Genomic DNA, 24,273 nt, shown 5'->3' on the forward strand with positions numbered 1-24,273 from the left:
CTCCAGTGGGAGCTGGTGTTTACCTGCAGCCGTAGCTGAGGGGCCGTGGGTTGTGACAGCTGGGGGTGGAGGAGACGTTTTCCTCCCTTCCTCCCCCACCTGCCTTTCCCAGGAGGTTCGAAAAGGGGAAAAAGTATAGTTGTGATCCTCAAGACTGCCTGGCTGAGAGTGCAGAGCTTGCTGGGAAGAGTCGGGGGGTCTTGTGCTAGCTTCCCAACTAACAGGCAAGGAAGGAAGGTGAGCTTGGTGGGCAAATGGCATTCGGGAGTGCCCTAGAGATCGGGCCAGTCCCTGGGCAGCCCGGGGAAGGGGAGTGGCCAAGGGACACTGTTCCTTACAGTTGAGTGGCTCCAGAGTTGGGGACTAGACAGCATATAGATGACGGCATGCGAGGCATTCCTGGGACTGGTCTCACCCGGTACTGGCCAGCTTGGGCAACCTCTGTAGGGCCGGCCTTAGGAGATTTTGCATTGCCAGGTGCCCGAGCCTCCCCTCTCCCCAGAAAGATGTATGAAGGACAAGTTCCCGTCAGGCTTACTGCCTGGTGCTGACTCAGCTTCAGAAGTCACCTGCTCACCTGTCGGGAGTCGAACACATATAGTAAGTCGAACAAATGTCTGGAGCCAGGAATAGGAGAGCTGTCTCAGCCCAGCCTGGTTCCTGAATGACAGAGGAGTCACCGGCGCTGTTCTACGACCTTGTTGCGTTCCCGCCGTGGAAAGGTTTTGCGGGGATGCTGGAGGTAGGGGCGCGCAGGGGCGACAGGGTAGGGATGAAGAGAGGGGCCCAGTGTTGGAAGTGGGTGGGACGTCACCCCACGGAGATTTGGGACGTGGCGTGGTCCGTCTGCGTCTGCGAGCGGGCTCCATGCGTGCGGCGCGCCCGGCGCCCCTTTTCCACCCGCTCCACCAGCCGCCTTTTCCTGCCTTTCCAGCCATTTGCCAGAAAGCCTGTTTCTGTTCTTCGGACTGCTCTTTTAAGTTGCGTGTCATGATTTTCTCTTGCCCCAGTTGGTCCTCCGTTTGCCATGGTAGCCGGCTGGGGGTCTCTGGCTGGCCAGGGCTGTCCTGCAGGCAGGGCCTGGAGGCACAAGACAGGTGGCCCTGGGCTGGCGTTTCAGAAACCCCTTGTGCTACAACCTTCCTTTGTGTCCCTCTGCCCCCCGACTTCCCTGCGGTTCCTACCACCTGTGCCCACCAAAAGGCAGACACAGGGAGGAAACCGTAGTGACATTTCTTTTCTGGCCGGTTGAGAACCAGCCTGGCGAGGCATGGACGCCTCTTTCAGGGTAGAGCTATGGAAGAACTGACGCGGATGGCTGCCGGGGGGAAGAGCTCCGCGGGAACGGGCTGGGCCTACTTTCTGTCCGCTGCGGGGGAGAGAAAAGGAGGCGGGAGAGAGGGAGCCAGGATCCAGCCTGTGGAAAGCTGGCCCTGAGGAACACACGTGCTCTGATGTGGTGTGTGCCCTGGACTCCTGTGAGCTCAGCCGCCCCTGGCTGGGCACCTCTGAGCCCAGGAGTAGGAAGTGTCCCTGCGGACCCTCGACTTTGCTTTTGAGAGTCCTGTGTTTGGGGGGCAGTGCGTTACCACACGGCAGCCTTCTCACCTTTCACTTCGGCTTTCTGTCCCAGTTCATGGCCATCTTTCACAAGATATATATTTTTTCAAGATTTTATTTATTTATTTTTAGAGAGAGGGGAAGGGAGGGAGAAAGAGGGGGAGTGAAACATCAATGTGCCGTTGCCTCTAGTGCACCCCCTACTGGGGACATGGTCTGGGACATGGTCTGCAACCCTGCCTGCAAGATATGTTTTAAATCACTTGTTTACTCATCCATCCATCCACCCACCCATCCATCCACCCATCCATCCATCCATCCACCCACCCACCCATCCATCCATCCATGCACCCACCCATCTGTCTAGCCAAGAAAGCGGTTATTGAGCACCTACTACAAGGATGAGTTCCGACTATCTGGACATAGGAGTGAACAAGTTTGACAGTCTGCTCTCAGGTCGTTCACATTCCTTGGAGACAGACCAACGCCAGATAAACAAGAAGATGCATCCAGCAAAAGGTGGAAGGTGCAGCTACGGTGATGTTATGGCGGCTGTCAGGCGGGTGGCTCAGGAAGGCCCCTGAGGAGGCAGCATGTGCATTGAGATGGGTGCAGTAGCCACCACAGGAAGAGCAGGGAGGAACATCCCCAGCACAGGGGGTGGCTGGCTTCGTGTTCAGCCTGGAGATTTCAGAGTCTGTGGCCAGTAAGGGAGGTGATAGATTCTCACCAAACATTCCTCTGGAGATATCCGGGAGCCGGAATCTAGCCCTTCGTTGGGAGAGGCTCAAGCGGCCTTTGTCTTCAAATTACAAATTACTCTGGTGGTGCCCATGCGGGATGGTTTGAGACAAGGGCTGTGCAGTCCTTTCTGCAGATGGAAGCCTCTGATACTTCTGACAGCCAGGGCTTCCCACTTTGCTGTCAGACTCCGGGGCCTTTTCTCCTCGGTGCTGCCTGAATCCCTTGCTTGACTAAAAATAGCGCTGGCTCATGCAGAATAATACATCACTCATCGTTAGTGGTGGCGGCTGTGAGCCACTCCCAAGGACCTTGGGCTCATCTTAGGTGTAATCATGTGGGTTTTCTGAAATCACAGAAGTATTTTATATTTATTTTAGACAATACAGAACAGCACACAGAAGAAATATAAGTTATCCACAATCCCACCATGTACAATTAATCACTGACGTCGGATAAATATTTCCTCCAGGCTTTCTCCCGCCCTCATACACGTACCCACGTACACTGTGTTCCACTGCACGGGGATCCTACGGTGCACACAGTGCTTTTGTAACCTGCCTTCCTGATTAATAATATGCCATGAGCAATGTCCTGTGTCATTAAATATATTAGCATATAATTTAGCATACATTAGCATATTAGCATAAATCATCTTTTACCGTATGATTTCTAATCATTAAAAAGTATTCCAATTATATGACCGTGTGATACTATCTTAACTGGTTCCTTACTATTTATTTGGATCACACTTTCTTATGTTAGAATGAACCACCTGATGGAGAGTTTTACACACGCTTCTTTGGGTGCAAGTTTGATGATGTCATGAGGACAGATCCTTGGAACTGGGACTGTTGGGGCACAGAACACGCGTGGGGCTGTGACTCTTGAAAAGCACCGGGCGTCTGCCCCAGGAGACGCAGTACTGGTCACCCCCTGGCAGTAGCGATGAGACTGCCGGCACCTTTGTTAGCCCCGTGTGTTTCAGTTAGAAGGGTGACCTGCTGCGCTTCTCTGAAACGTGTATTTGAATTATGACATATTTCACACATACAGTGCAGAAAACAACAATCACCCACTATTGAGGCGAAAGCAGTAACATTTGCCACATTTGCTTCATTTCTGTCCCATGTTAAAGAAAGGAGAGTGTCACATGTGCACTCGTGTCCCCTCACCCGTTGTCCCTTGCCCCAGCAGTCAGCACTCCCCTGGAACTGGCATTTCATCACCACGTGCATTTTTGTGAGTTCTGAAGTTTTACATAGGTGATAATGTGGAATGTGTCCTGTTGGAGCACAGTGAACCTTTAAGCTTTATCAGTGCTATTACACACACACACTTAGTTCACTATTTCTTTTGTTTTTAAAGGTTTTTATTTATTTTAGAGAGGGGAAGGGAGGGAGAAAGAGAAGAGAAACATCAATGTGTGCTTGCCTCTGGCACACCCCCTACTGAGGACTTGGCCTGCAACCCAGGTATATGCCCTAGACTGGGAATCGAACCAATGACTCCTTGATTCAGAGGCTGGCACTCAGTCCACTGAGCCACACCAGCTGGGGCATCAGTTCATTCTTTCTTTCTGCCTAGAACTGCATCGTATGAATAAATCGCAGGTTGTGAATGGACTCCCCTTCCGAGGGGAGCTGGGTTGCTCCAGTTCTTTTGCTGTTATAAGCAATGTTAAGATTTTCGTCCTCATCCATGTCTCCTTGGGCGCACGTGTGAGAAGTTCTCTAGGACAGGTGACCAGAAGCGGGATGTTCCCTTCCAACCGTGGTAGGTGTCGCCACGTTGCCTTCCAGAGGGACTGTCGTCTGCACTCCCACTGGCCGTGGGCTGTCTCTCTGTGTCTTCCTCCATAACACTGGAGACGACCAGAATTATTAAAGCTCAACAATCTGCTGAGTGTGAAATGAAATCCAATTATGTGCTAATTGCATTTTTCCTGATTACTAATGAAATTGAGCATTTAATATATGTTTATTGCCCATTTGGATTCCTCCTTATGTAAATTGTAGGTTCATATCCTTTCCCCACATTTCTACCAGGTAGTTTCTGTTTTTTTTTTCTTGTGATTTATAAGAGTCCTCGGTATGATCTGTGGGCTGTACCTGTCTTCCCTCCCATGGCTTGTCTTTATCCCCTTGTTTACGGTGCTTTTTTTACAGATAGCATTGATTAACACTCATGTGGTAAAATTTAACTGCTTTTTTCTTTAAGATATTTTTTATTCTGCCTTGTTTAGAAATTCCTTCCAAGTACTGGCTGAGTGGTTCCATTGGTTAGCACACCATCCCAACACGCCAAGGGTAGAGGCTCCGTCCTCTGTAGGGCACGCACGAGAAGCAACCCACGAACTCATAAAGAAGCAGAATAACAAATCGATGTCTCCATCCCACTCTCCCCCTCCTTCTCTCTCTCACTCCCTCTTCCCCTCCCTCTCCAACCAAGAGTCATAAACAAATTCCTTTCACATGCTGAGACAAAAAAAGAAGTCATTTGCATTGTTTTAACCTAAAAATTTTACAGCGCTGTGTACAGCATGTGGCTCTATCCGTCCATCTGGAGGTGACTTTTGTGTGTTGTGCGAGGCAGGCTCTGATTTCATCTTCGGCCCCCTGCCCACGGTTGGTCCTTTGTCCGGGCACCATTTAGCAACCAGTCCACTTGTGCCCACTGGTCCTGGGTGTCTTGCTTTATTCCGAGAGTCTAGGGGTATATTCACTTCACCATGTCTCACTGATTTCCTTTTTACAGCTTTGTGATTTTGATATGTTCAGGTAAATTCTCCTCACACCCCTGCCCAGATATTTTGGATATTTGCCCTTAATTATCCATATGACTTTTAGGATAAGCTTGTCACATTTCATTTAAAAAGTGGGATTTTGATTGGAACTGAATTTACAAATTTATTTGGGGGAGGATCATTATCTTTAAGCTATTATTTAGTTTTTCTATCTCTGAATGTGACATATTTCTTCCTATGCTTAGATCTTTCTTAGAGTCCCTCAAGAGTTGAAATTTTTTCTCTACGTCTTTCATTGCACATAGTCATTAGATTTGTTTTTAGGTGCCTTATACTTTTTTAATAAATATGAATTTTAAGGAATTTTTATTGGTATTTATTTTTAATATTTTATTTATTTATTTTAGAGAGATGGGGAAGGGAGGGAGAAAGAGAGGGAGGGAAACATCAATGTGTGGTTGCCTCTAGCACACCCCATACTGGGAATATGGCCTGCAACCCAGGCATGTGCCCTGACGGTATTTATTTATTTTTAGAGAGAGGGGAGGGAAGAGAGAGAAACGTCAGTGTTCTGGATGTGCTGGATGCTGCAACCCAGGCATGTGCCCTGACCCAGAATTGAACTGGTGACCTTTTGGTTTGCAGGCTGGCACTCAATCCACTGAGCCACACTAGCCAGGCAGGTGCTTTATACTTTAGATGCTATTGCATAACTCTTAAAATTGTTGTTGTTGTGTTTTCTGGTTCTTTGTTGTAGTTGTATCAGAACTTGTATTTTTTATTCTGATTGCACATGCAGCGTCGTTGTAGAACTCTCTTCTTACTTTGAATGTTTCTTTTTCGTAGGCTCTCTCATATTTTTTATATAGACAAACTCAACAATAACGCCCACTTTGTTTTTTCCCCTTTATGTGCCTTTTCTTTCTCTTTCTTCGTCTACTACATTGACTAGTACTTCAAGCCCAGCGTGAGTATTGAATAGAAATAGTTTTAGTGGGCGTCCTCGTGGCACTCCTCACTTCCGGCACACAGCTCGACTTCAGGTCTGCACTGCTGGGCGACACGCTCCGATCACCATCCCCACCTGGCGTGGCTCTGTGGCCTGGTGATGCGGCTCCACCGTGTGTGCGCACCTGTGTGGGAGTGTGGGAGTCTATCACAAATCCACCTATCTGTCTTCTGTCTGTATTTTAGATTTGTCCTCACACTGGCCATGTGCTTTCCTTGCCACTGTCTTCCATGCCCTTCTTCATTTGGATTTCCTTCTTGAGGAATATTGTATAGCACTTATTCGACCTGAACTCCAGTGGTGAAATTTTCCTTCTTTTTCTGAGTAAGCCTTTATTCCAACCTCAGTGTGGAGTAATAATTTAGCTATTTTTAACACTTGAAGATGTTATTCTGTTATTTTCTGACCTCTGTTACTATCGTTGATTATCTAATTGTTGTTTCTTGTAGGTAATCTGTCTTTTTTTTCAGGTGCTTTTAAGGTTTTCTCTTCACAATTTTAGATCTTTTGTTATTTCCCTAGAATGCATATAGGTTGGATTTCTTTTTATTCATCTTGCTTAGAACTCATCGAAGTTTTTGACTGAGGCTTTACGTCTTTCGTTAACAGTGGGAAATTTATCCTTGCGTCCTTTAAATACTGCGTCTCCATTCTCTTCGCTATCTAACTCTAAAACTCTTTTCCTCTGAGGCATCTGCCTGTTCACCAATACTCTCCTGAGTCACGCCTAACCTGTTGGTTAACTTATCTACTGCTTTTCATTTCAATGGTTACATTTTTCATTACAAGAAATTGTATTTGCCACTTAACTTTTTTTCATTGTATCCTATTATTTTCTTTTTTATATACCTTTTATATTATCTCAAGCTCCTGTGCTCTAATTCTCTAATTTATTGTACCAGCTCACTTTTCTTTAGAGTGGATTGTTTTCTTGTCTGATTAAAAAGTTTTGACGGCAAGATCATGGCTAGTGATGCTTGTTTTTCCAATGGAAATGCAGTAGCGTGTGGGCTGTCAAAGTAGCTTCATGGAGTGCTTTTGTTTGGTTCTCTTTCTTGATGCAGAGCAGTCACTAAAACTCATCATCATCATCATCATGTGGTGTAAAGGTTCCCGCGCACTCCTGGAATACGGTGTTTATATAGGTCGTAATTCATGTAACATACAATCTTGGGTTTTGAATTCCCAGAGTTTGGCTTTTCTCAGTCACTCGGAGGTAGAAGCTTCTCCATGCTCTGCCTCTGCTGTGGAGTTGATTTTTCTGCAGTTCATTGTTCAACTGGGGTGCAGTCCTTCAAGTACCCCAGCTTAATGCACAGTTCAGTTCTGGCTTCCGCCTCCACGTGCTCTCGAGTCCTCACGTCTCGATCTCGGACAGGTGTTAAATCCACCCATGAAACTCTCTGGGTCACCAGGACCAAGCCCTGCCCGTGGGGCAGCTGCCGTTTGGGTTTGTCCACTGAGTCTTAGGCTTCTCATCGCCTCCTAGGGATTTCCTTTAGTATTCTGCAAGCTCAGCAACACATCTTAAAATATATTCTAAAATATATTCCTGTACTTTGCCTACTTTTCTAGAAGCTGGTAGCAAGACATTTTTCTTACTGTGCCATCCTACTGGCCCTGGGTCCTTGAATGACTTTCACAGAGAGAACGCTCTGAACACGGAGAGCCTACAGGACTTTGGGGGGATGCACAGAGCCCCCCGACACTTGTACACGTGCTGTTGCTCATGGAGAGGCTGGTCAGGGTGCCGGACTGAGCAGAGGGGAGACCTGAGGAGGGAGGTGGAAAAGAAACACGGTGCTTGAGGGGGCAGTTGCTCTCCACCCCCTCAGATGATACCCCAGCGCTTGACTAATGGCGGCTCACTGAGAAAAGTGAGCGTGGAGAAGTCTTCCCTGGCAGCTTCTAAAAATATCTCGCCTGACAGCGATCGAGTCTTTTTAGGAAGTGCAAGATTAGAGTCTGGAAGCAGGGGGGTGATTCTCGGGTTCTAGTGGAGATGAATTCTAGAAGCCAGGCGGCGGCCACGGGGGGCCTGCCTTGGTGAAAGGAGAGACCGGAGGACTGACGCTCTACTCTGGCTTTAAAAATTAGAAGGGGAAGCAAACCACGGGAGAAGCAGGGGTGGGGGGGGGCAAAGGGTTGAGAGGAAAACATGAACGTAGAATTTGTCGCTGCAGACAAAGCCGGCTGGAGGGGGAAACCTGATTCTCCATGGGGCCTGCTAGCCATATTTCTCAGTCTCCAGAATATCAGGAGACAAGCTGTGGGCGGAGACCCAGTTGCTTGGCCTTCGGCGGGTGATGTGGCACGTCTGTGACCACTTGTGTGTCCAGCTTGAGCTCTCTCTTTAGTCTCTGCTAAGACTAGTCTCTTTTATACTGTGGTGTGGAACCCCGAGGAGGGCTGCAAACGTGCTAGGAAACCAGAGGTACAGGCTGGAGTGCACTCGAGCCTCCCTGGACGTGAGGGAGGGACAGGGGAGGCAGTGCCCGCTGCGGCCGGAGCGTTCCTCTGGGAGGTGCTGCCCTCCAGGGGCTGACGTGATGAGGCGTGTGACTTTGAACAGCGTGTGTAATCACTCTACGCTGGTGGTCTCATCCTGCGACAGTTTTGCCCCCCAAGGGACATTTGGCAACGTCGGAACCATTTTTGATTGTTACAACTGCGGGTTGGGGTGCCTCTGGCATTTCGTGTGCAGAGACCATGTTTAGCATGTGCTGCTAAACATGCCCGGGACGGCCCCGTCATAGAGCTGTCTGACTCGAAAATGTCAACAGTGCCAAGGCCAAGAACCCTGCTCCACGGGCCCTTTCTCCTCAGCACAGTGCAGCGGTTCGAAGAGGAGGCTGCGTGTGTGGGGCTAGAGGAGGTGTTCAGATTACCCATCCCTCTGACACGGAGACCCACCTCACAGCTGTGGGAACACGAAGCAAATGAAATGAATTAAAAACACTCTTTTCCACCAAAGAACAAAACTCTTATACTCAAAATGCTGTGAGCTTTGCAGGTTCACAGTGACCGCTGTGTTTGCCATCACGCACTGGCTCATTTATTTTGTCATGTTTCAGCAAGCTGCACTTGTACCTGCGAGGTCAGAGCTGGGGACAATCCTTCATGAGTGGAACAAATGTCTCCAGAATAGACACTCCTAGTTTTTTTCCATACAACCTTTCCCACATGGTGCAGGTTCTAAGAAGTCCATGTTCTGTTCATATGCATATGCCTTTGCATATAGTTATCACTCATTTATTAATATATTAATTAATTTATTCAGTAAACATGTATTCAGTACCCACAATGCATATGGCAGTGCATTAGTTGCTATGGAGAATGCGAGGATGACTTAAGTCGAGCCCCTTTGCCGGGCATTTGGGGAGAAAAGCTCTGCACCCCATAGTATCTGAGGCCGGGGGACCTGAGGTGCCAAGACTCTCAGAGGGGAGAGAGGTCACATTTGTTGTATCATCACAAAGTCACTTTATAGACGAGATATCACAGGAACTGGGTTTTGAAGTCTAAGTTTTTGACAGGTGGGAATGGAAAAAGGTGGCAAGAAAGAAAATGAGATACGACACACAGGAGAAACATTTCAGGGTGTGCGGGCGGAGGGAGGGGTGAGCAGGCCGGCTTCTCTGGGGCAGACAGGGAGTGCTGAGGAGCTGAAGGAGATACTGTGTGTGTATGTGTGAGAGGGGGGTGTCAGTCCTGGTGCTTAAGATTGGGACTTGGGCTGGATGACATTTAATTTTGCTTTTAATTCATTTGATAGGCACTAGGAAACTCATTTATTCATTTAGTCTGTCAATAAATAAACGTATTTAATGACTACCAGGCATAGGGGGTACGACATTGAACACGCTCTTGAACTTTGTTGCATGGAGGGAGGGGATAGGACTGCAGAGGGGCTGCGCAACGAGAGGCTGTGATAGAACCCGGCAGAGGAAGATGGGTTAGAAGCCTCTTCTCATCTTCTGAGGAGGAGGTACGAAGTTCTGAACTTGAGAGGTGGTGGTGCAAATGGCAAAGAGAGACAGAGTGCGGAAATGGAACAGAGAGAGAAAAGAGCGACAGGACTTGGGGAATGGTTGTGTAGGAGGCAGCCAGGAGGGAGAATCAAAGATGCACCCGAAGTTTTGCACCTGAGTTAGGGGAGGTCCGTGATGCTGTGCACAGAATTGGAGACCTGGGGAGGAAGCCGGTTTGGAGGAAAAGACGAGTTTGTTTTTAAACCAGTTGCTTAATGCACAGCACTTTCTGGTTATCCAGTGGAGGGGCCCCATAGTGAATGCGGTACCAACCTTTAAAAAGCACGGGGCCGAAGGTAAGGATTTGGGCAGTCTTCTGGGTATTTGCTTTAGCCGAAGCCACGGGATGGATGAGATCACCGGCAGGGAGAAGGTAGGAGCCAGGCTCCGGGGAGTGCGTACACTCAGGAGGTGGCAGGAGAGCACGTGAGGATGAGGAGGATTGAGGAGGTGGGAGGGAACTGTAGATTCCAGAAGGCAATAAGCCCCTTCCTGCTGCACCCGAGTCCCGGAAGCCGCAGAGTGTGTACACACCCTAATAGCCCCTAGGAAGACAGGCACAGGTTTTAAAAATCCCTTGGAATGTATTTAGCCGTGGAAGTGTTGGGCCACCTGATCATTTTATCTCGTCTTGGTGCCTCAGCCAGAGGGAGAGGGAGAGGGGGAGGCGTGAGTCATCCCGTGTGTGTGTGTGTGTGTGTGTGTGTGTGTGTGTGTGTGTGTTTAGGGAGTTGTGGCTAAAAGGTTTGCTGCAAGAGAAAGCTGCTTGGTTTGTGTTACAATGGGGTCCTGGGGCGTTGTGGCAACAAGGGCAGCATAGAAGCTCGGTAGTGTTGGCCCCTGAGAAGTGCACCGCCAGGGGGCAGCCGTTTGGGGACTGTCCGTGATTGAGTTTGTCTGCATGTCCCTCCTCCGTAGCCTGGATGCTTGAGTGGCTGTGTGGGCATTTGGAGCTCATACAAAGCCTGTGGGTTCCAGGTAAACACACTTTCCATCTCTTGACCTTTGGCTGTGGAGGAGGCTTTTCCACTGCAGGACTGCCGCGTGTGACCCTAAGCTCTTCGACCTCGGGCCCTCGTGGCCATTCTCGTCCAGTCTCAGGGTCCAGGCGCCCGCGCTTCTCCGGCTGGTCTCTTGCACCGAGGTGCAGCGGGAACACGCAACTTCCGGAACCAGGCGGGGCCAGGTTCCAAATCCAGCTCTGCCAAGTACTAGCTGTGTGGTCTCAGTTTGTAGGGACTTTGTTTCTCCGGTCTTAGGGGAGTGGTCAAAGCCAAATAGGCCAACCTCAGAGGATTCTTGCGCAGGGCAAACGAGATAGTGCCGACTCAGGGCTTACCAGCCAGACTTTCAGACCTTCAACAAATGCTGGTTTGTTGTTCAAAGAAACAATAGTTTCTTTCATTCTTCTGTTCAGTCTCTGTTGAATTGTTTTCAGAATTTCTTTCCCAGGGCTTTCCACTTCCAAAAAGTAACTAATCTGAAGTAAATTATAACCTAACACCCCCTTAGCCAGCTGCTGTCTGGCTTCCCAGGCAGAGGAAGGGCCTTGAATACTTCGTTCTGGTACAATTCCCTTTCGGAAACAGAAAGCTTTTTTGACATTACCTATCATGCCTGATGTCTGTCCCTGCGAATGCAACAATGATACCTCCCACGTGGTGTGACACTCCGTGTTTACAAAGCGTTTTCACACACGCGATCTCAACAACGTCAACATCATTTTGGAAGTTGAGTCCTTCACCCCAGTGAGCTGGAAACTGTCTTCTGTTTTCAGACGTGTGTGTGTGTGTGTGTGTGCGCCCGTGCACGAACTTGAAGTATAGCTTCTTTTCTTTTAACACAAAAAGCTAAAGTTTCAAAGCAGGTGGGGTGTGGGTTAAACACTGTTCTAAATGGCAGGCCTGCTGTTCGTGGGGAGGGAAAGTGGCCTGAAAGTTTAAAAATAACCTGAACATTAGGGACTCCTGTGAATTCTACAGCCCGGAGCACCGTGAGCCTGTGGGTGTCTTACCTGCTGGAGCTCGGGCAGGAAAACAACCAGTTGAGAGGCAGGAGGATTTAAATGTGCTGAATCCTTTAGTGGTATGCGTTGGCAGCAAAAGGTTTTTTTTTGGGGGGGGTGGGGGCGGGGCGAGTAAAGTCAGACCTAATGATCAGAATCGATATTCCTGAATGGTGGGAATAGGGCCACCCTTGGCTTTGCCGAACACAGAGCACCGGGTGGTATTTGGGTCTGCCAGTGGCATGGACCCTCCTGAGCTGCTGCTGACCTAAGTAATCTCCTGTCTCCTCCTCCCCGCCCACCTCACCGACCCCTCCAGTGTTTGGCCGTCCAGATAGCTGCCTGAGACTGACGACCCACAGGAAGCTTGGGGGATGGGGCATTTGGGGGTAGATCCGGCCATTCCCTAAAGAACAAGGAAATGGTGTGTAAAACCACGTTCATCTTGAGTAAGTGGTGTGCAGTGATGTACCCTTTGGATTGTGAAAAGTTTCCAAGAGCTTGACCTGTGTTTGGAGGCGGAGCCTGTTCTTCTTGGTAGGGCTCGCTGCGCCGGCCGGCAGGCGTCTGGCGCCGGCGTGCTGTGGCATTCAGTGCACTTGAGAACCCGTGGTTGAGGCTGGCCTATCAGAAGTCTCCGGAGATGCAGAGGACCGGCGTTGCTGGTGTCCTTTGAGCGCAGGGGTAATAAACCCAGCCGGGGCCGAGGCGCAAGTCTCCGGTCTGGTCTCCCACTCTAAGGACTCGCCATTTTCTTGCCGGTTGGAATTACAGGATCGTCGTGGAATAAAGCAGTTAGCCCTAAGCTCTAGAAATGTTTTCAGAGGCTCTGTGTAGGTGAAGATAAGGGGTTGTGGAGTTCACTAGACCCATGGTTAACGTTCTGCTACATTCACCGCCTGTCAGACCTTAAGGGACGTGATTTCATCTGTCTCAGTCTTTTGTGATCTGTAGAATGGCGATTATAATAGTACCTATCACATAGGATTATTCCGAGAAATCAAGGAAGTAGAGGGCTTACTTAGCACAGTGCCTTGCACATAATAATTATTACCTGTTACAATTAATAGTATTAACCCAATTGCTTGTACTTTTGGGTGTAATTATTCTTGTTTGACACATGATCGTTTTTCTCTTTGTTTTTATAAGTCCTGATTATTTTAACAAAGGGAAAATAGCATAACAGGAAGCTTTGGGTAATTATATTAATACTTGACCGCTTTATATCTGCCAGAATCGTTTTGAAGAATGTGACAAAGTGATGGAGTGATTATATAAAAAAGAAAAAAACAAACAAGTCTGTAAGGGACACACACACACACACACACACACACTCAGTGTATGTGAATGTGTCTGTGAGTGTGTCCGAGGGGTTGGGTATTTTAGAAATTCTTGTGATCATGAGTTACATTTCCACCATTCCCATGTTTATTTACTTATTTTTTTAAAAAGATTTTATTTGTTTTTAGAGAGAAGGGATGGGAGGGAGAAAAGCATCGATGTGGGAGAGAAACATCAATCAGTTGCCTCTTGCACACCCCCAACCAGGGACCTGGCCCGTGACCCAGGCGCGTGGCCTGACTGGGAAGGGAGCCAGCAACCTTTCGCTTTGTAGGATGATGCTCAACCAACCGAGCCATGCCTGTCAGAGCCACTGTCCCCGTGTTTAAATGGCACATTAGGGATATTTAGAAATCTTCAAAAGAGTTTGTCATTCTTCACATTTGAACGCACTGCATTAAGCCCGTCTGAGAGCCCACACCGATAAAGCAGAGGGAACGAGAGAAGGAGACAGATGGTGAGAAATGGGGAGGAATGGAGATCGGGACCCTGAGGGGCTGGGGGACGCTGAGAAGGAGGGGAGGTCAGTGGTGCCAAATGCTGCAGCGTGGTCACGGGAACGGAGGGTAGGACCGGGGCCGCAGGAAGTCGGGTTGGGGAGGGTCTCAGTTTCATTGTCGTGGAGTGGAAGGGGCAGAGCCAGCGCGTGGTCTGGTTGGTGCGTGTTTCAAAACTGGCCTTAAGTCCGTATCATATGGGAATGCCTTATTCACTCTGATTATTTTATACTAGGTGGGTGTAACCAGCTGCTCAGTGGAGGAGAGAGTGGGAGAGGAAGGGTGTGGTGATGGGCAGGTGGTGGCTTAATCTGCTGCTGATTCCAACCCAAAGAGTCCTGTAAGAGGCAAGACTGGTGGGTGTGGTGAAATCAAGTCCTCTTCCCTGGGCCTTTAGGGATCTTCTAGGCTGCCTTTTCGGCTGTGAGCTGTTTTCCTTGCTATTAGGAGTTGGTTTTCCAGAGCGAAATGCAGGGAGTGCACCCAGCCCATCGGGTTCGGGATACAGCCTTCTCCCGTGAGGCGCTGCCTCCTTGGCTCTGGTACCTGACACGTGGAAGGGGCTCGTTCTGCTTCCTGAATGAATGAGTCAGCCGGAGCCCACCCCGGCGCTGAGCAAGCTTGGCGCTGTGTGGGCTGCATTTTGTTTTCTAAGTCAAGAGGCCAGAGGGGTGCTGGTGGATGGGCGTGCTTCCATCAGCTGCTCCCACCCTCGGGTGTCAGCGCACCCTCCTCTCCCCGCCACCCGTCAGTCGGAACTGGAGCTCCATCCTGCCGCACTGCTCTCTGGCTGGGAAGCAAGGCCGGACCAGAGGGAGGGAGCTGACGCGCACAGCGAAGGGACTTAGCTGAGCCCCTGCACCGGCTTTCCCAATAAGGGTTAGCGTCTGCTAGGTGAAGCGTGTTTGACTCTTGTACGGGCTGGAAAGGGACCTCGTCTTCTGGAAAAGAAAGGACTGAAGTGGTCATCCCAGAATCTTTGTGATCCCAGATGCACTGAAAAAAAATAAAAATGCTGATGGTTTATCAGTCTCATGCATCTTGCCCACCCACCCCCCATGGCCCGCCCGGGGGCATGCAGGTCCCACACTGCTTCTCCCCGCCTGCAGTGACCTCCCTTTCAAAGGGAGCTCCCAGAGTCTTCCCTTCCCCTGGCACCTCCGGCTGGAGGGACATCTCCCTTCCGTTCTGCCCAGCGCTCTCTTACCGTGCATACTGCATTCTGCCTTGGACTAGAGCCCTTGATGGCTACGTTTCCCCCCTTCTCCTCTCCTCAACTGTAAGCTCTGAGAGGCTGTGGCTGTATCTAATTTATCTTCGAGTCTCAGAATCCCTGAGCACAATGCCTGGCACATGAAAGGTGTTTAATGAGTATTCAATAACGGGGCTTACGAATTAATGCGTAAGGAAACAAACATCGTCTCTCCCAGGCACCAAGCTCTTTCGGCTCTTGTGACACTGGTCTCTAATATTTTCCTTTTCTCTTTTTGCCCATTTGTCTTTGCGGCCGAGTCTCACTTCTCTGCTCCTCCTCCCACTCCACACACTGCAGAGCCATGCACCTCTGAAGTCTGCTTTCAGAAACAGAGAGCAGCCAGATTTGCAGTGTTTGCTACCACAGCTGAAGTGCACTTCACAAACACTCATGTGGCGCTTACTGTGTGCCAGGTACTGTTCTGGGGAGTTGACACACGCTGACTTCATATTCGTGACAGCCCTGTGGGACAGAGGGTCTGCATTCACAGAAATGTAACCCTCTGGGAGACTGTCTCAGAGTCACTCTTTCCCTCTCCAAGGTCCAAGATCATGCCTATGGCTGGACTTTGAAGCAAGGAGAACATTATTTGGATAAGCAGCATGGAAACAGCAGCCACACATCGTAAAGAATCCTGACCTTATTCTCAGGAGAGCCAGCTCTGCTGTTTCCTAAGTCTGTGCACCTGGACAAGCCCTTGACCCTCTCGGCCTCAGGTCATAGAACGTGCCTCGCAGTCCTGCAGGAAAGACGGCAGTGAGGTGGCATTACCATGGTTGGCGCGCAGGAAACATCGAGTTGGCATGACCGACTGGTTTTTAAAGCATTTTAAAGCAAACTGTGCAGATCTGCAGTCAGCTGACAGGGCGCTGGCTCCGTGGGCTTTCTCAGGCGCAGGTTTGAGAAATGCTGGTTCTGGAGATGGACGTTATATAAGGCTGTGAAGCCGTGCGTTCGCCCCAGGAAGGGCTGTCAGGCATCGGGGAAGCCACGGGCTCCCAGGACGTCTGCGCTGCCTGCCACCATGCTCTCGTGCTCCGCTCCGAATCTGCACATGGTCCCCTGCCAACTCATGTCTTAAGAACCCACTCCCAAATCCTCTCTGCATTGTGTTCCTTAGAGCACTGCTTTGCATGAGAGTCTATTTCTTGGAAAAGCTCAGCAGAGGAAAAATAGAACAAAAGGGGCTCTGATGGCTTCGGCATAAGCCACGCGAGTGCAACTGGCAGCGCTGGTGGGAGGGGCACATGCCTTTCAGACGAGGTTAGACGTGTGGGCTCCTCGGCGAGGGGCTGAAAACCTCATGGGAAGATGGCCCAGGGCCCAGCAGTTCTGAGGAGAGCTTTGCAGATAAGGGAAATAGGCTGTGTGCTTCTCCAGCCTTGCCACTCACGGCTGTCCATCTCGGTACAAGCTTGCATGGCCTGCCGGGTCTGGGGAGTGTGGCCACCTCCCCTTTTCCAGCGGAGGCTGGAGGGACACTCACCCATCACCTCCCCTCCTGCTTGCACTCTGCAAGTTTTTCACTTGCTTCCTCAGGTCCTTCTGGGTTTCTAGTTTGCAGCTAGCTGCTTGCAAAAAAAAAACAAAAAAAAAAACAAAAAAAAAACATGTAGAGCATTTGGCTGTACCATCTTAACTGTGTGTGTGTGTGTGTGTGTGTGTGTGTGTGTGTGTGTGTGTGCGCGCGCGCGCCCACGGTGTGGGGCTGCACTGTCCAAGTCCTGTGAGATGGGCTGGCTGCATTGTGGTGAAATCTGGGGCTTGGGCCTCAACAGTCTCACAGGGGAGTAGAGGGCTGGTGACCGGAGGTCCCGTCTTTGGGAATGTCTAGGCTCTGAGGTGCGGTGCTAGGGTGGTACCTGAGCTCACACTGATGTGCTCCCAAATGACCAGTAGATGGTGCTCTAACAACAGGAAACTACGGCTCTGCCTCTTCTGGGCTGGCAAGCTTTTAGAAACCGGTTTCCAAGCAGTTATGATGACCAGTTGCTGCTTTTCTACATTTCCATTCGTGTGTCTTTAAGTGGACAGTGGACCGAGGGACACTGGACCCAGAATGCCACCAAGTTCCCATGACAATGACCTGATCCCAGGCTTTTTTCTAAAGATCCTCCCGGGTCTTGAGGACAGTAGATGTGTTTCTGGTTAAGCATCTTTCCCACGTGGTCCCAGGAGCATTGGGCCACCAATCAGATTCAACTTGAGGATGGAAAGCACAGTGTTCCCATGGGCTCAGCAGGATGGCTTAGTTTCTCCTCTGGACGATGAACAGTTTGGAACTGATACTATTGCTGCCCAGAAGAGATTAGTGTGGGTATTCAAAAAAGCCATAAAGTGCAAGTCAGAAGATCTGTTAAAAGTCCAAAATCTGCCTCTTGCCAGATGCGGATCAGCTCCTTGACATCTCTGAAACTCTGCTGATTGGTCTCCCGGCTCATAGTCGTAGAACCTTGCCAGGCTCACTGCAGAGGTTTAGAGTGAGGTTTATGTAAACGCAAAACTATGAACACACCTAGGGCTGTGTTCAGCTATTAAAATCACAGTCCTTTGGGGGCTGGGGGGACGGAGGCATCGGAGAACAGGAAAGCAGCTCATAGATCTCCAAGGTTTCAAGAGCTGTGACAGCCAGGCTGGGGGAAAATGAGCGTGTGCCTTCCCCCCTCAGGCCAAGTTCATTCCCAAAGCCATCTATGCCATCACGTTTGCCCCTGCCCTCTTGAGCTGCAAGAATTCCCATTTATTACTCCCACGGAGGTGCTCATACTCCTAGGGGTCTCCAGTATTACCCCCGAGCCACGCATTTGTGATCCCTGTCTCCTCGGAAGGCAGGGAGGCAAGTCTCCACTCGGGCAGGTCCTCACATCTCCATGTGCAATAATAGCCTGTCTTGGGGATTCCAGGTCTGATGAATCACAGCAGCCACAGAGAACAGGGCACGGTAAAGAGAGGAGGGGGAATGAGGGCTGTGTCTCTGCTGAGTGAGCGGGCGATTGAAAACACAAGCCGTGAGTTCCTGACACCCCACGACCCTCTTCTGGGAGGACACTTTTGCTGAGCCCTGCTTCCTCTGAGCACTGCCGAACAGGCCTGCCCCCCTCGCTTGCTAAGGCCAGGGCTCGAAGGAAAGGGTAAACTTGCAGCGTGAGAACAAGGTCCATCCAACATCCCAGCCCGTTAGGTTAAAGACTCTAATTAATCCAGGAAGAGGATACATTGTTTTTGCCCTCTCTTTTGTTCGTTATTACGTCTGCAGTGACTCAAAGAGTGTCTGGTGCTCGCAGACATTTTTCAGATGGATGATTTGAATGCATTCGGGACAGTGGGGTTGTGGATGATGGCCCTGTCTGAAAGCGTGGATTCGGTCATTGCTGACAGCCCTTTTGAGTCCTGTATAGTTTACAGGGTCATGCAGACAGTCACTCGTGACTAACAGGATGATGGGACTTCAGGGTTCGTGGCACCATCTACCCTCTTCCTCCTCACTAGCTATTCAGACAGGAAGGGACTCCCCAAAGAAGGGAGGTGGAAGGACGGCGTGAGGCGGTCAGGTGAACTCGCAGTACTTGCTAGAGCTGAGTCACCTTTCATCGGGGTCTGTCCTGAAATGGGCTCCCTGAATCAAGGTCAGCTTGCTACCCCCAAGGGCAGCAGTGCCTGCTGGGGTGGATGTGTCAAGACCATTGCTTTGGTTTTCCCTTCATACATGCACATACATGCTCACAGTGCTCACATGGCCTTGCCCATGCATGGACACATCCATGTAAGAACATGCGTGCCTCCCCTCTCGCCAGGTCATCTCTCACACGGACACGCTGCCTTTCATGCGAGAGAAGCCAAACTCACCCAGGGTTTCCAAGAGAAGGGGAAGGGAGAAAACACCTTCTCTTCCCTTGCTCAGGTGGAGAGGATTTGGACGGGACTGTGAGTTGAGGCCAAGGCAGGCACGGGGGGAAGGTGTGCTCCAGCCAGTGTGGACATGGAAAGGGAAGTTGGTGCCTGTCCTTGATCCAAACCAGAGTCCCCTGTGGGGAAGGGCTTGGTTGCTAAATCTAGGGACTCAGTCTAGGGCTTGGGGTCCACCTTACCCACTTCTGAAGCTCATGTACTAATTCTGTTTTTGTCTCCATTCATGTGGTGGGTTTGAGGAAGTCAGTGGAGCTGGCTCGGGGGTACAGGATGGGAGTGGGAGGATTTTGAGGAGGGTAGTTTCAGCCCTGAACTCACCCCCTAGGGCCCCAACATCTGGGCCACCCTTCCAGGAATGGGTGTGCAGCTCCACTGGAGCCAAATCCAAAAGGCTACCCCAGTTCGCCCCGTTTGGAGAGGGAGGGTAGATAACTCTTTCAGGGAGCTGGCACCAACATCAGAGTGTGGACCTCCTCCCAGCCCCCCGGAAGTCCTAGGGTCCCTCACCGGGCCTCAGGCTGCTAAGTGGGGAATTGCAGCATTTGTGGAGACTGGGAGGTGGGTAGGAGCAGCGACTGAGCCGGGTGCACCGTGTGCAGGGTGCAAATGCGTAGACTCCCCCGGTGGGGCGGCAGACCAGGCACCGCATTGACCTGGCCCCTGGACAGAAGGCGCGCCAGGGCATGGCCACGTGCCTGTGCGCCCCCGCTCGGCCTCTTGGCTTCTGTGGAGATGCTACTAGCTGCGCCAGCCCCTCTCCTTTTGGCTTTACTTGGGGAAAGGCCACTCTTCCCGGACCTTTGCAGAGGTGATGGTCCTGTACCATCTGCCTCAATCAGCCAGCCAAACCAGCCCTGCATCCCCAGGAACCTCCAGACAGTTGGCCAGGGTCCTTCCGGCGCCGTCCCCGCCTCTCCCGGCCTCGACAGCCCCGCCCCCGCTTCCCGCGGAGCCCCCGCGTACGCCTCGCAGAACCTCTGCTCGCCGCTCGCTGCCCCCGCCCCGCCGGCCCCCTCTTCCCAGCTTGGCGGATCCCGGCCGGCTGTTGGAGTAGAAGAGGAAGACTGAGTCCGTAGTGAGCAAGTTTGGTCCTTGGACAGACAGCTCCCGCGGCAGGCCACGGCTAAGCTAAGCTGCAACCTGTTCCTCCCTCGCCCAAGTGCTCGCCCGCCTCCCACCCTCTCCCCGCGCAGCCGCGGATCGCTGTTGCATGCTGATCCGGGGAGGCGCCGCGGCCAGCGCTCCGGGCGGATGCTGGCACTCGGGCTTCGCTGCTCTCTGGATGCTGTTCAACTTCTCTTCCAGGCGCAGGAGCTTTGGAGTCATTTGTCTCTCTCCGGTTGGATGGACTTCTTATTTTGATATTCTGGGCGTTGCGGTTTACGCAGGAACCTCTCTACAGCTCTTCCCCCCTCCCTCCCTCCCTCCTTCTCAACCTTCGGATGCGTCTGTGCTGGCAGATTTAAAGACCCAAGTCTTGGCTGTGGAATCTCTTGGATGGACTTTGCAGGGGCTGGTGTTCTAAAGCATGTCTCGTCCTTGTCTTCCTGTCGCTGTTGGTGTTAAAGTTCTTTTGTTTTCATTCTGTCCTCCCCCCCACCAATAAATCACCAAACTGTTACCTAGCGGCCGGTGCCTGCCTCTCCCAGGACGAGTTGGTTCGTCTGCCAGAAGAGGAGCTATGTTTGAAGAGCAGCCTACTCCACCCCTCTCCTCTCCAGCCCTTGAACGCCACCGCACACTGGCATTTTGAAAAAAAAAAAAAAAAAATTGCCTCCAGAAACTGAGCACCCCCCAGCCCTCTCCTCCCCTTTTTAACTCCTTGAGGAATGGAGCTTTGCCGAGGTCGTATTTAGATTCAACAGTTCAGAGCGGCAGGGTGGCTGCTGCCGCCTCTCCGAAGAGCTTCGCAAGGCTCCCTGGAGGGGGTGGTCCCCCCCCACCCCCACCTCGCCCATCTGGATGCGGCTCTGAGTCTCCGTGTGTCTTTCTGCTTGTTGCTGTGTGCAGGTGTTCGGCCGTGATCACCTTTGTGTGTCTCTGTCTGTTTGAACTTCAGGATGGCTCGCTTCGGGGAGGCGGTGGTCGGCAGGCCGGGGTCTGGCGATGGAGACTCGGACCAGAGCAGGAACCGGCAAGGCACCCCCGTGCCGGCCTCGGGGCCGGCGGCCGCCTACAAGCAGTCGAAAGCGCAGAGGGCGCGGACTATGGCTTTGTACAACCCCATCCCCGTCCGGCAGAACTGTTTCACCGTCAACAGATCCCTGTTCATCTTCGGAGAAGAGAACATTGTCAGGAAATACGCCAAGAAGCTCATCGATTGGCCATATCCTTTCGTGCCCACCATAACTCCCCTGGCCCCGTGGGCATCTCGTCTGGCGAGGGGGAAAACCTAGCATGGACCGTGTCCCCCATCCCCTTCCTGGTGCCAGCCTGCCCCTTTGCTAAAGCGCGCTCTTCCGTGCATCTGAGGGGCAAGCTGGGTGCCACCGAGACCAGTGTGGGCACTGGTGGTTTTCAAGGTAAGACTTATGCTTTTTGATTTTTCCTGTGTGGCCATCTCTAGCGTCCCTGGGTGGTGGGTGTTGCAGTTGTGTCTGCTTCCCAGGCCCACCAGTCCCTTCGCACCGAGCGGGATGCCCCAACTTCAGGGTTTTTTTGCACACCCAGACCCCCTTCTCCGACCTCAGAGCCACCCCTTGCCTCCCTCCCCACCTGCTGGGGAGACACCTGCATCACCTGCCCATGGGGGAGGGCCAGGCTCCATGAGGGGATTTCTTAGTCCAGAAGCTTCAAGAGTTCTGGGCCAAAGCCCTATGGACAGACAGATAAAATAAAACAGGCTTTTGCTTGGGGACCCAGCGAACTCTGGGACGGAGTTGAAGTTCCACTCAGAGTGGAGTGAGCGAGGGGAGGCAATCTCTAATGACACAGCCCAAGCAGCTCAGCTGGAGTTCTCTTCTGAGCCAGGGAAGAGCAGCTCACCTGTTCTGCCCCTTTCCTGAGTCCTGGGTTGGGTACCCCAGCCTCTTAATATTGTGCTTGACCCCACCGAGTGCTCTCCCAGGCAGATCTGCTGGGCCTGAATTTCTCAGCTGATGGCTACAATAGCCGAGCCTGGAGGTGTGTGAGCAACCTGCCTCTGCCTAGCTCCACGGTGAGCTGGTGGGCATCTTGGATGGTGGCCGTGTCAGGGTGAACCGGCATGGAAGAAGTGTCTTTGCAGGTTCAAGCAAGTGCACCCAATGCAGGCTGCTGATTAGGCATCTCCCTGCCTTGTTCTTCAGTGAGAATTTGGGCATCTGGCAAGATCTTCAGGAACTGGAGCTTGGTGGGGTGGTGAGGGGGATTAGGAGGAAGCAAGACATTGGGGTTGTGGTAAATATGGGGGTAGCTTGGAGATAATGGGACTTTGATGCTTGTGGAGAGAGATTTCTTGGGAAGGATGCACCTGCAAAGGAGGCCCCGCCTCTTCTTCCCTCTCCTCCCTCCCGCACACCCCCGCCCTCCAGGTGTGCAGCTCTGAGGCAGCTGGAGCCCTGCCGGGTCCCTAGTGTCAGCGAGGCTCGCTGCTCACTCCCCTCAGGGCAGGGGCATCTCCCTGCACGCCCCCACCCTGGTCTCTGGTCTTCCCCTCCCTCTTCCCTACTTCCCTGCCTCAGCAGCTCCGCGATTGGCTGGAGCGCAGTGCTTCCAGGCAGCACCCCTCATTAGCAATGAAGGAGCATCTCTAAGCAGTATTATTCCTGATGCTGCTCGCATCCTCCCACAGCAACCCCTGGCTGGGCTTCCTCTCCCCTCCCTGCGCTCCCCTCCCCCTCCCACCCACGCGGAGTGGTGGGGCCATACGGTGCCTGAGTTAAACGTGTCTAGGGTGGGGGTAAAGGGTCCGGTTTCTGCAGCCCCGCCTGCTGGTGCGCTGCACAAAGCAGGCAGGTCCCCTGTGGTGCGCTGCCGCTGCAAACGCTCCTCCAGTCGGGTCTCTGATTTCCCCAGCGGGGCCCCCTCCCCCGCCCACCTTCTGTAATTCCCTAAAATCTCCCACCCACCAGGTGCTGCTTCACCGTGCCCCTCTCTCAGGGGCGTGTTTGCTCAGACAGACGTCCTCCGTTTCGTTGTGGTAGACAAAGCCACCCAGCCAGCCCGCAGGTGGCAAAGTGTGCCCGCAGTCGTTGTTGGCACCTTGGACAGCGCCGACGAAATTCTCCGGCGGCTGGGGCTCCACCACCTCCCGGGTTCAGCATCTGGGGCACTTCCGGCTGGGCTGGGATCTCGGCACGTTTCCTACACCACGCGGCGGCTGCTGTTCACGTTTTTTTCTCTTCCGCTGTGAAGGCACCGCCTTCCTGCCAGGCCTTGGGAGCGCAAGGTCCGGACTGTGGGCTTGACTCCTTCTTCCCTTTCCTTGTTTCTGGCCAGGATGGGCCAGAAAAGTCAAGAAGAGTCAGAGGCCAGGGAGTAGGTTTCGGCAGCATGCTCGTAGCCTTGGCTGTGCGCCCGTCCTAGTGGTCGCTTCTGTTCCCATAGCTGGCAGCTTCCCAGTGGTTCTGCAGCGTGTAGGTGGGTGTAACAGTGTTCAGAGAGCACCTGCTAAGGTGTGTAGGGGAGCCTGGTTGGCAGATTTAAAATACACCATGTTTGCTTCTTTCCCTCCTGGCTGTGTAAAAACTAGCTAATACCCATTCCCTCTGGTGGTGACCACGTGGGAACCTGTGCTTCTGTGCGGTCTGCGTTTTCTGATGCCACCTGTATCCAAGTTCCTGGTCTCGCTTCCCTTTCTAAATGTCCAGCTTTTACTTCCTGGGAGTCAGAGTGAGCTTCTGGTCTTCCAGGAAAGCCTGAGAGCTGTCCGGGTTCAGATCCCAGTCCTTCACCCGCTGTGTGACCTTGAAATGTCACTTCCTCGCTCTGTGACTCAGTTTCCTTTGGTAAAATGAGGAAGATGATGAGTCACTGGAAGAACTAAATGACTTAATAGGTATCAAGTCCCTAGAACATTGCCCAATTACTTGGTAAACACTGGCTATTATTATTAGTGGAGTCCTTCAGAAATGTCAGCATACTTTCAGGAAAGGGGGCCTTAGTTCTAGGTAAACTAAGTCTTCTAGATTGTTGCCTTTCAAAGACGGCAAGGAGTGGCAGCCTCATCGCTCTTGATAACAATTCAGAATCTCAAAGC

The 24,273-nt window shown here is 51.7% G+C and overlaps 1 protein-coding gene across 1 annotated transcript in view; it reads left to right on the forward strand.

The window, feature by feature from the left end:
- The window catches only part of CACNA1E (calcium voltage-gated channel subunit alpha1 E), a 365,845-nt gene that overhangs the window by 69,235 nt on the left and 272,337 nt on the right, over positions 1-24,273 (forward strand). The window contains exon 4 of the mRNA XM_045838379.1: positions 21,154-21,420. Within this exon, the coding sequence (XP_045694335.1) occupies positions 21,154-21,420 (267 nt within the window). The remainder of the gene's footprint in view (positions 1-21,153; positions 21,421-24,273) is intronic.

Source organism: Phyllostomus hastatus, unplaced genomic scaffold, assembly GCF_019186645.2.
Source record: "Phyllostomus hastatus isolate PE091 unplaced genomic scaffold, TTU_PhHast_1.1 phas_contig_283, whole genome shotgun sequence".
Classification (NCBI taxonomy): Eukaryota; Metazoa; Chordata; class Mammalia; order Chiroptera; family Phyllostomidae; genus Phyllostomus; species Phyllostomus hastatus.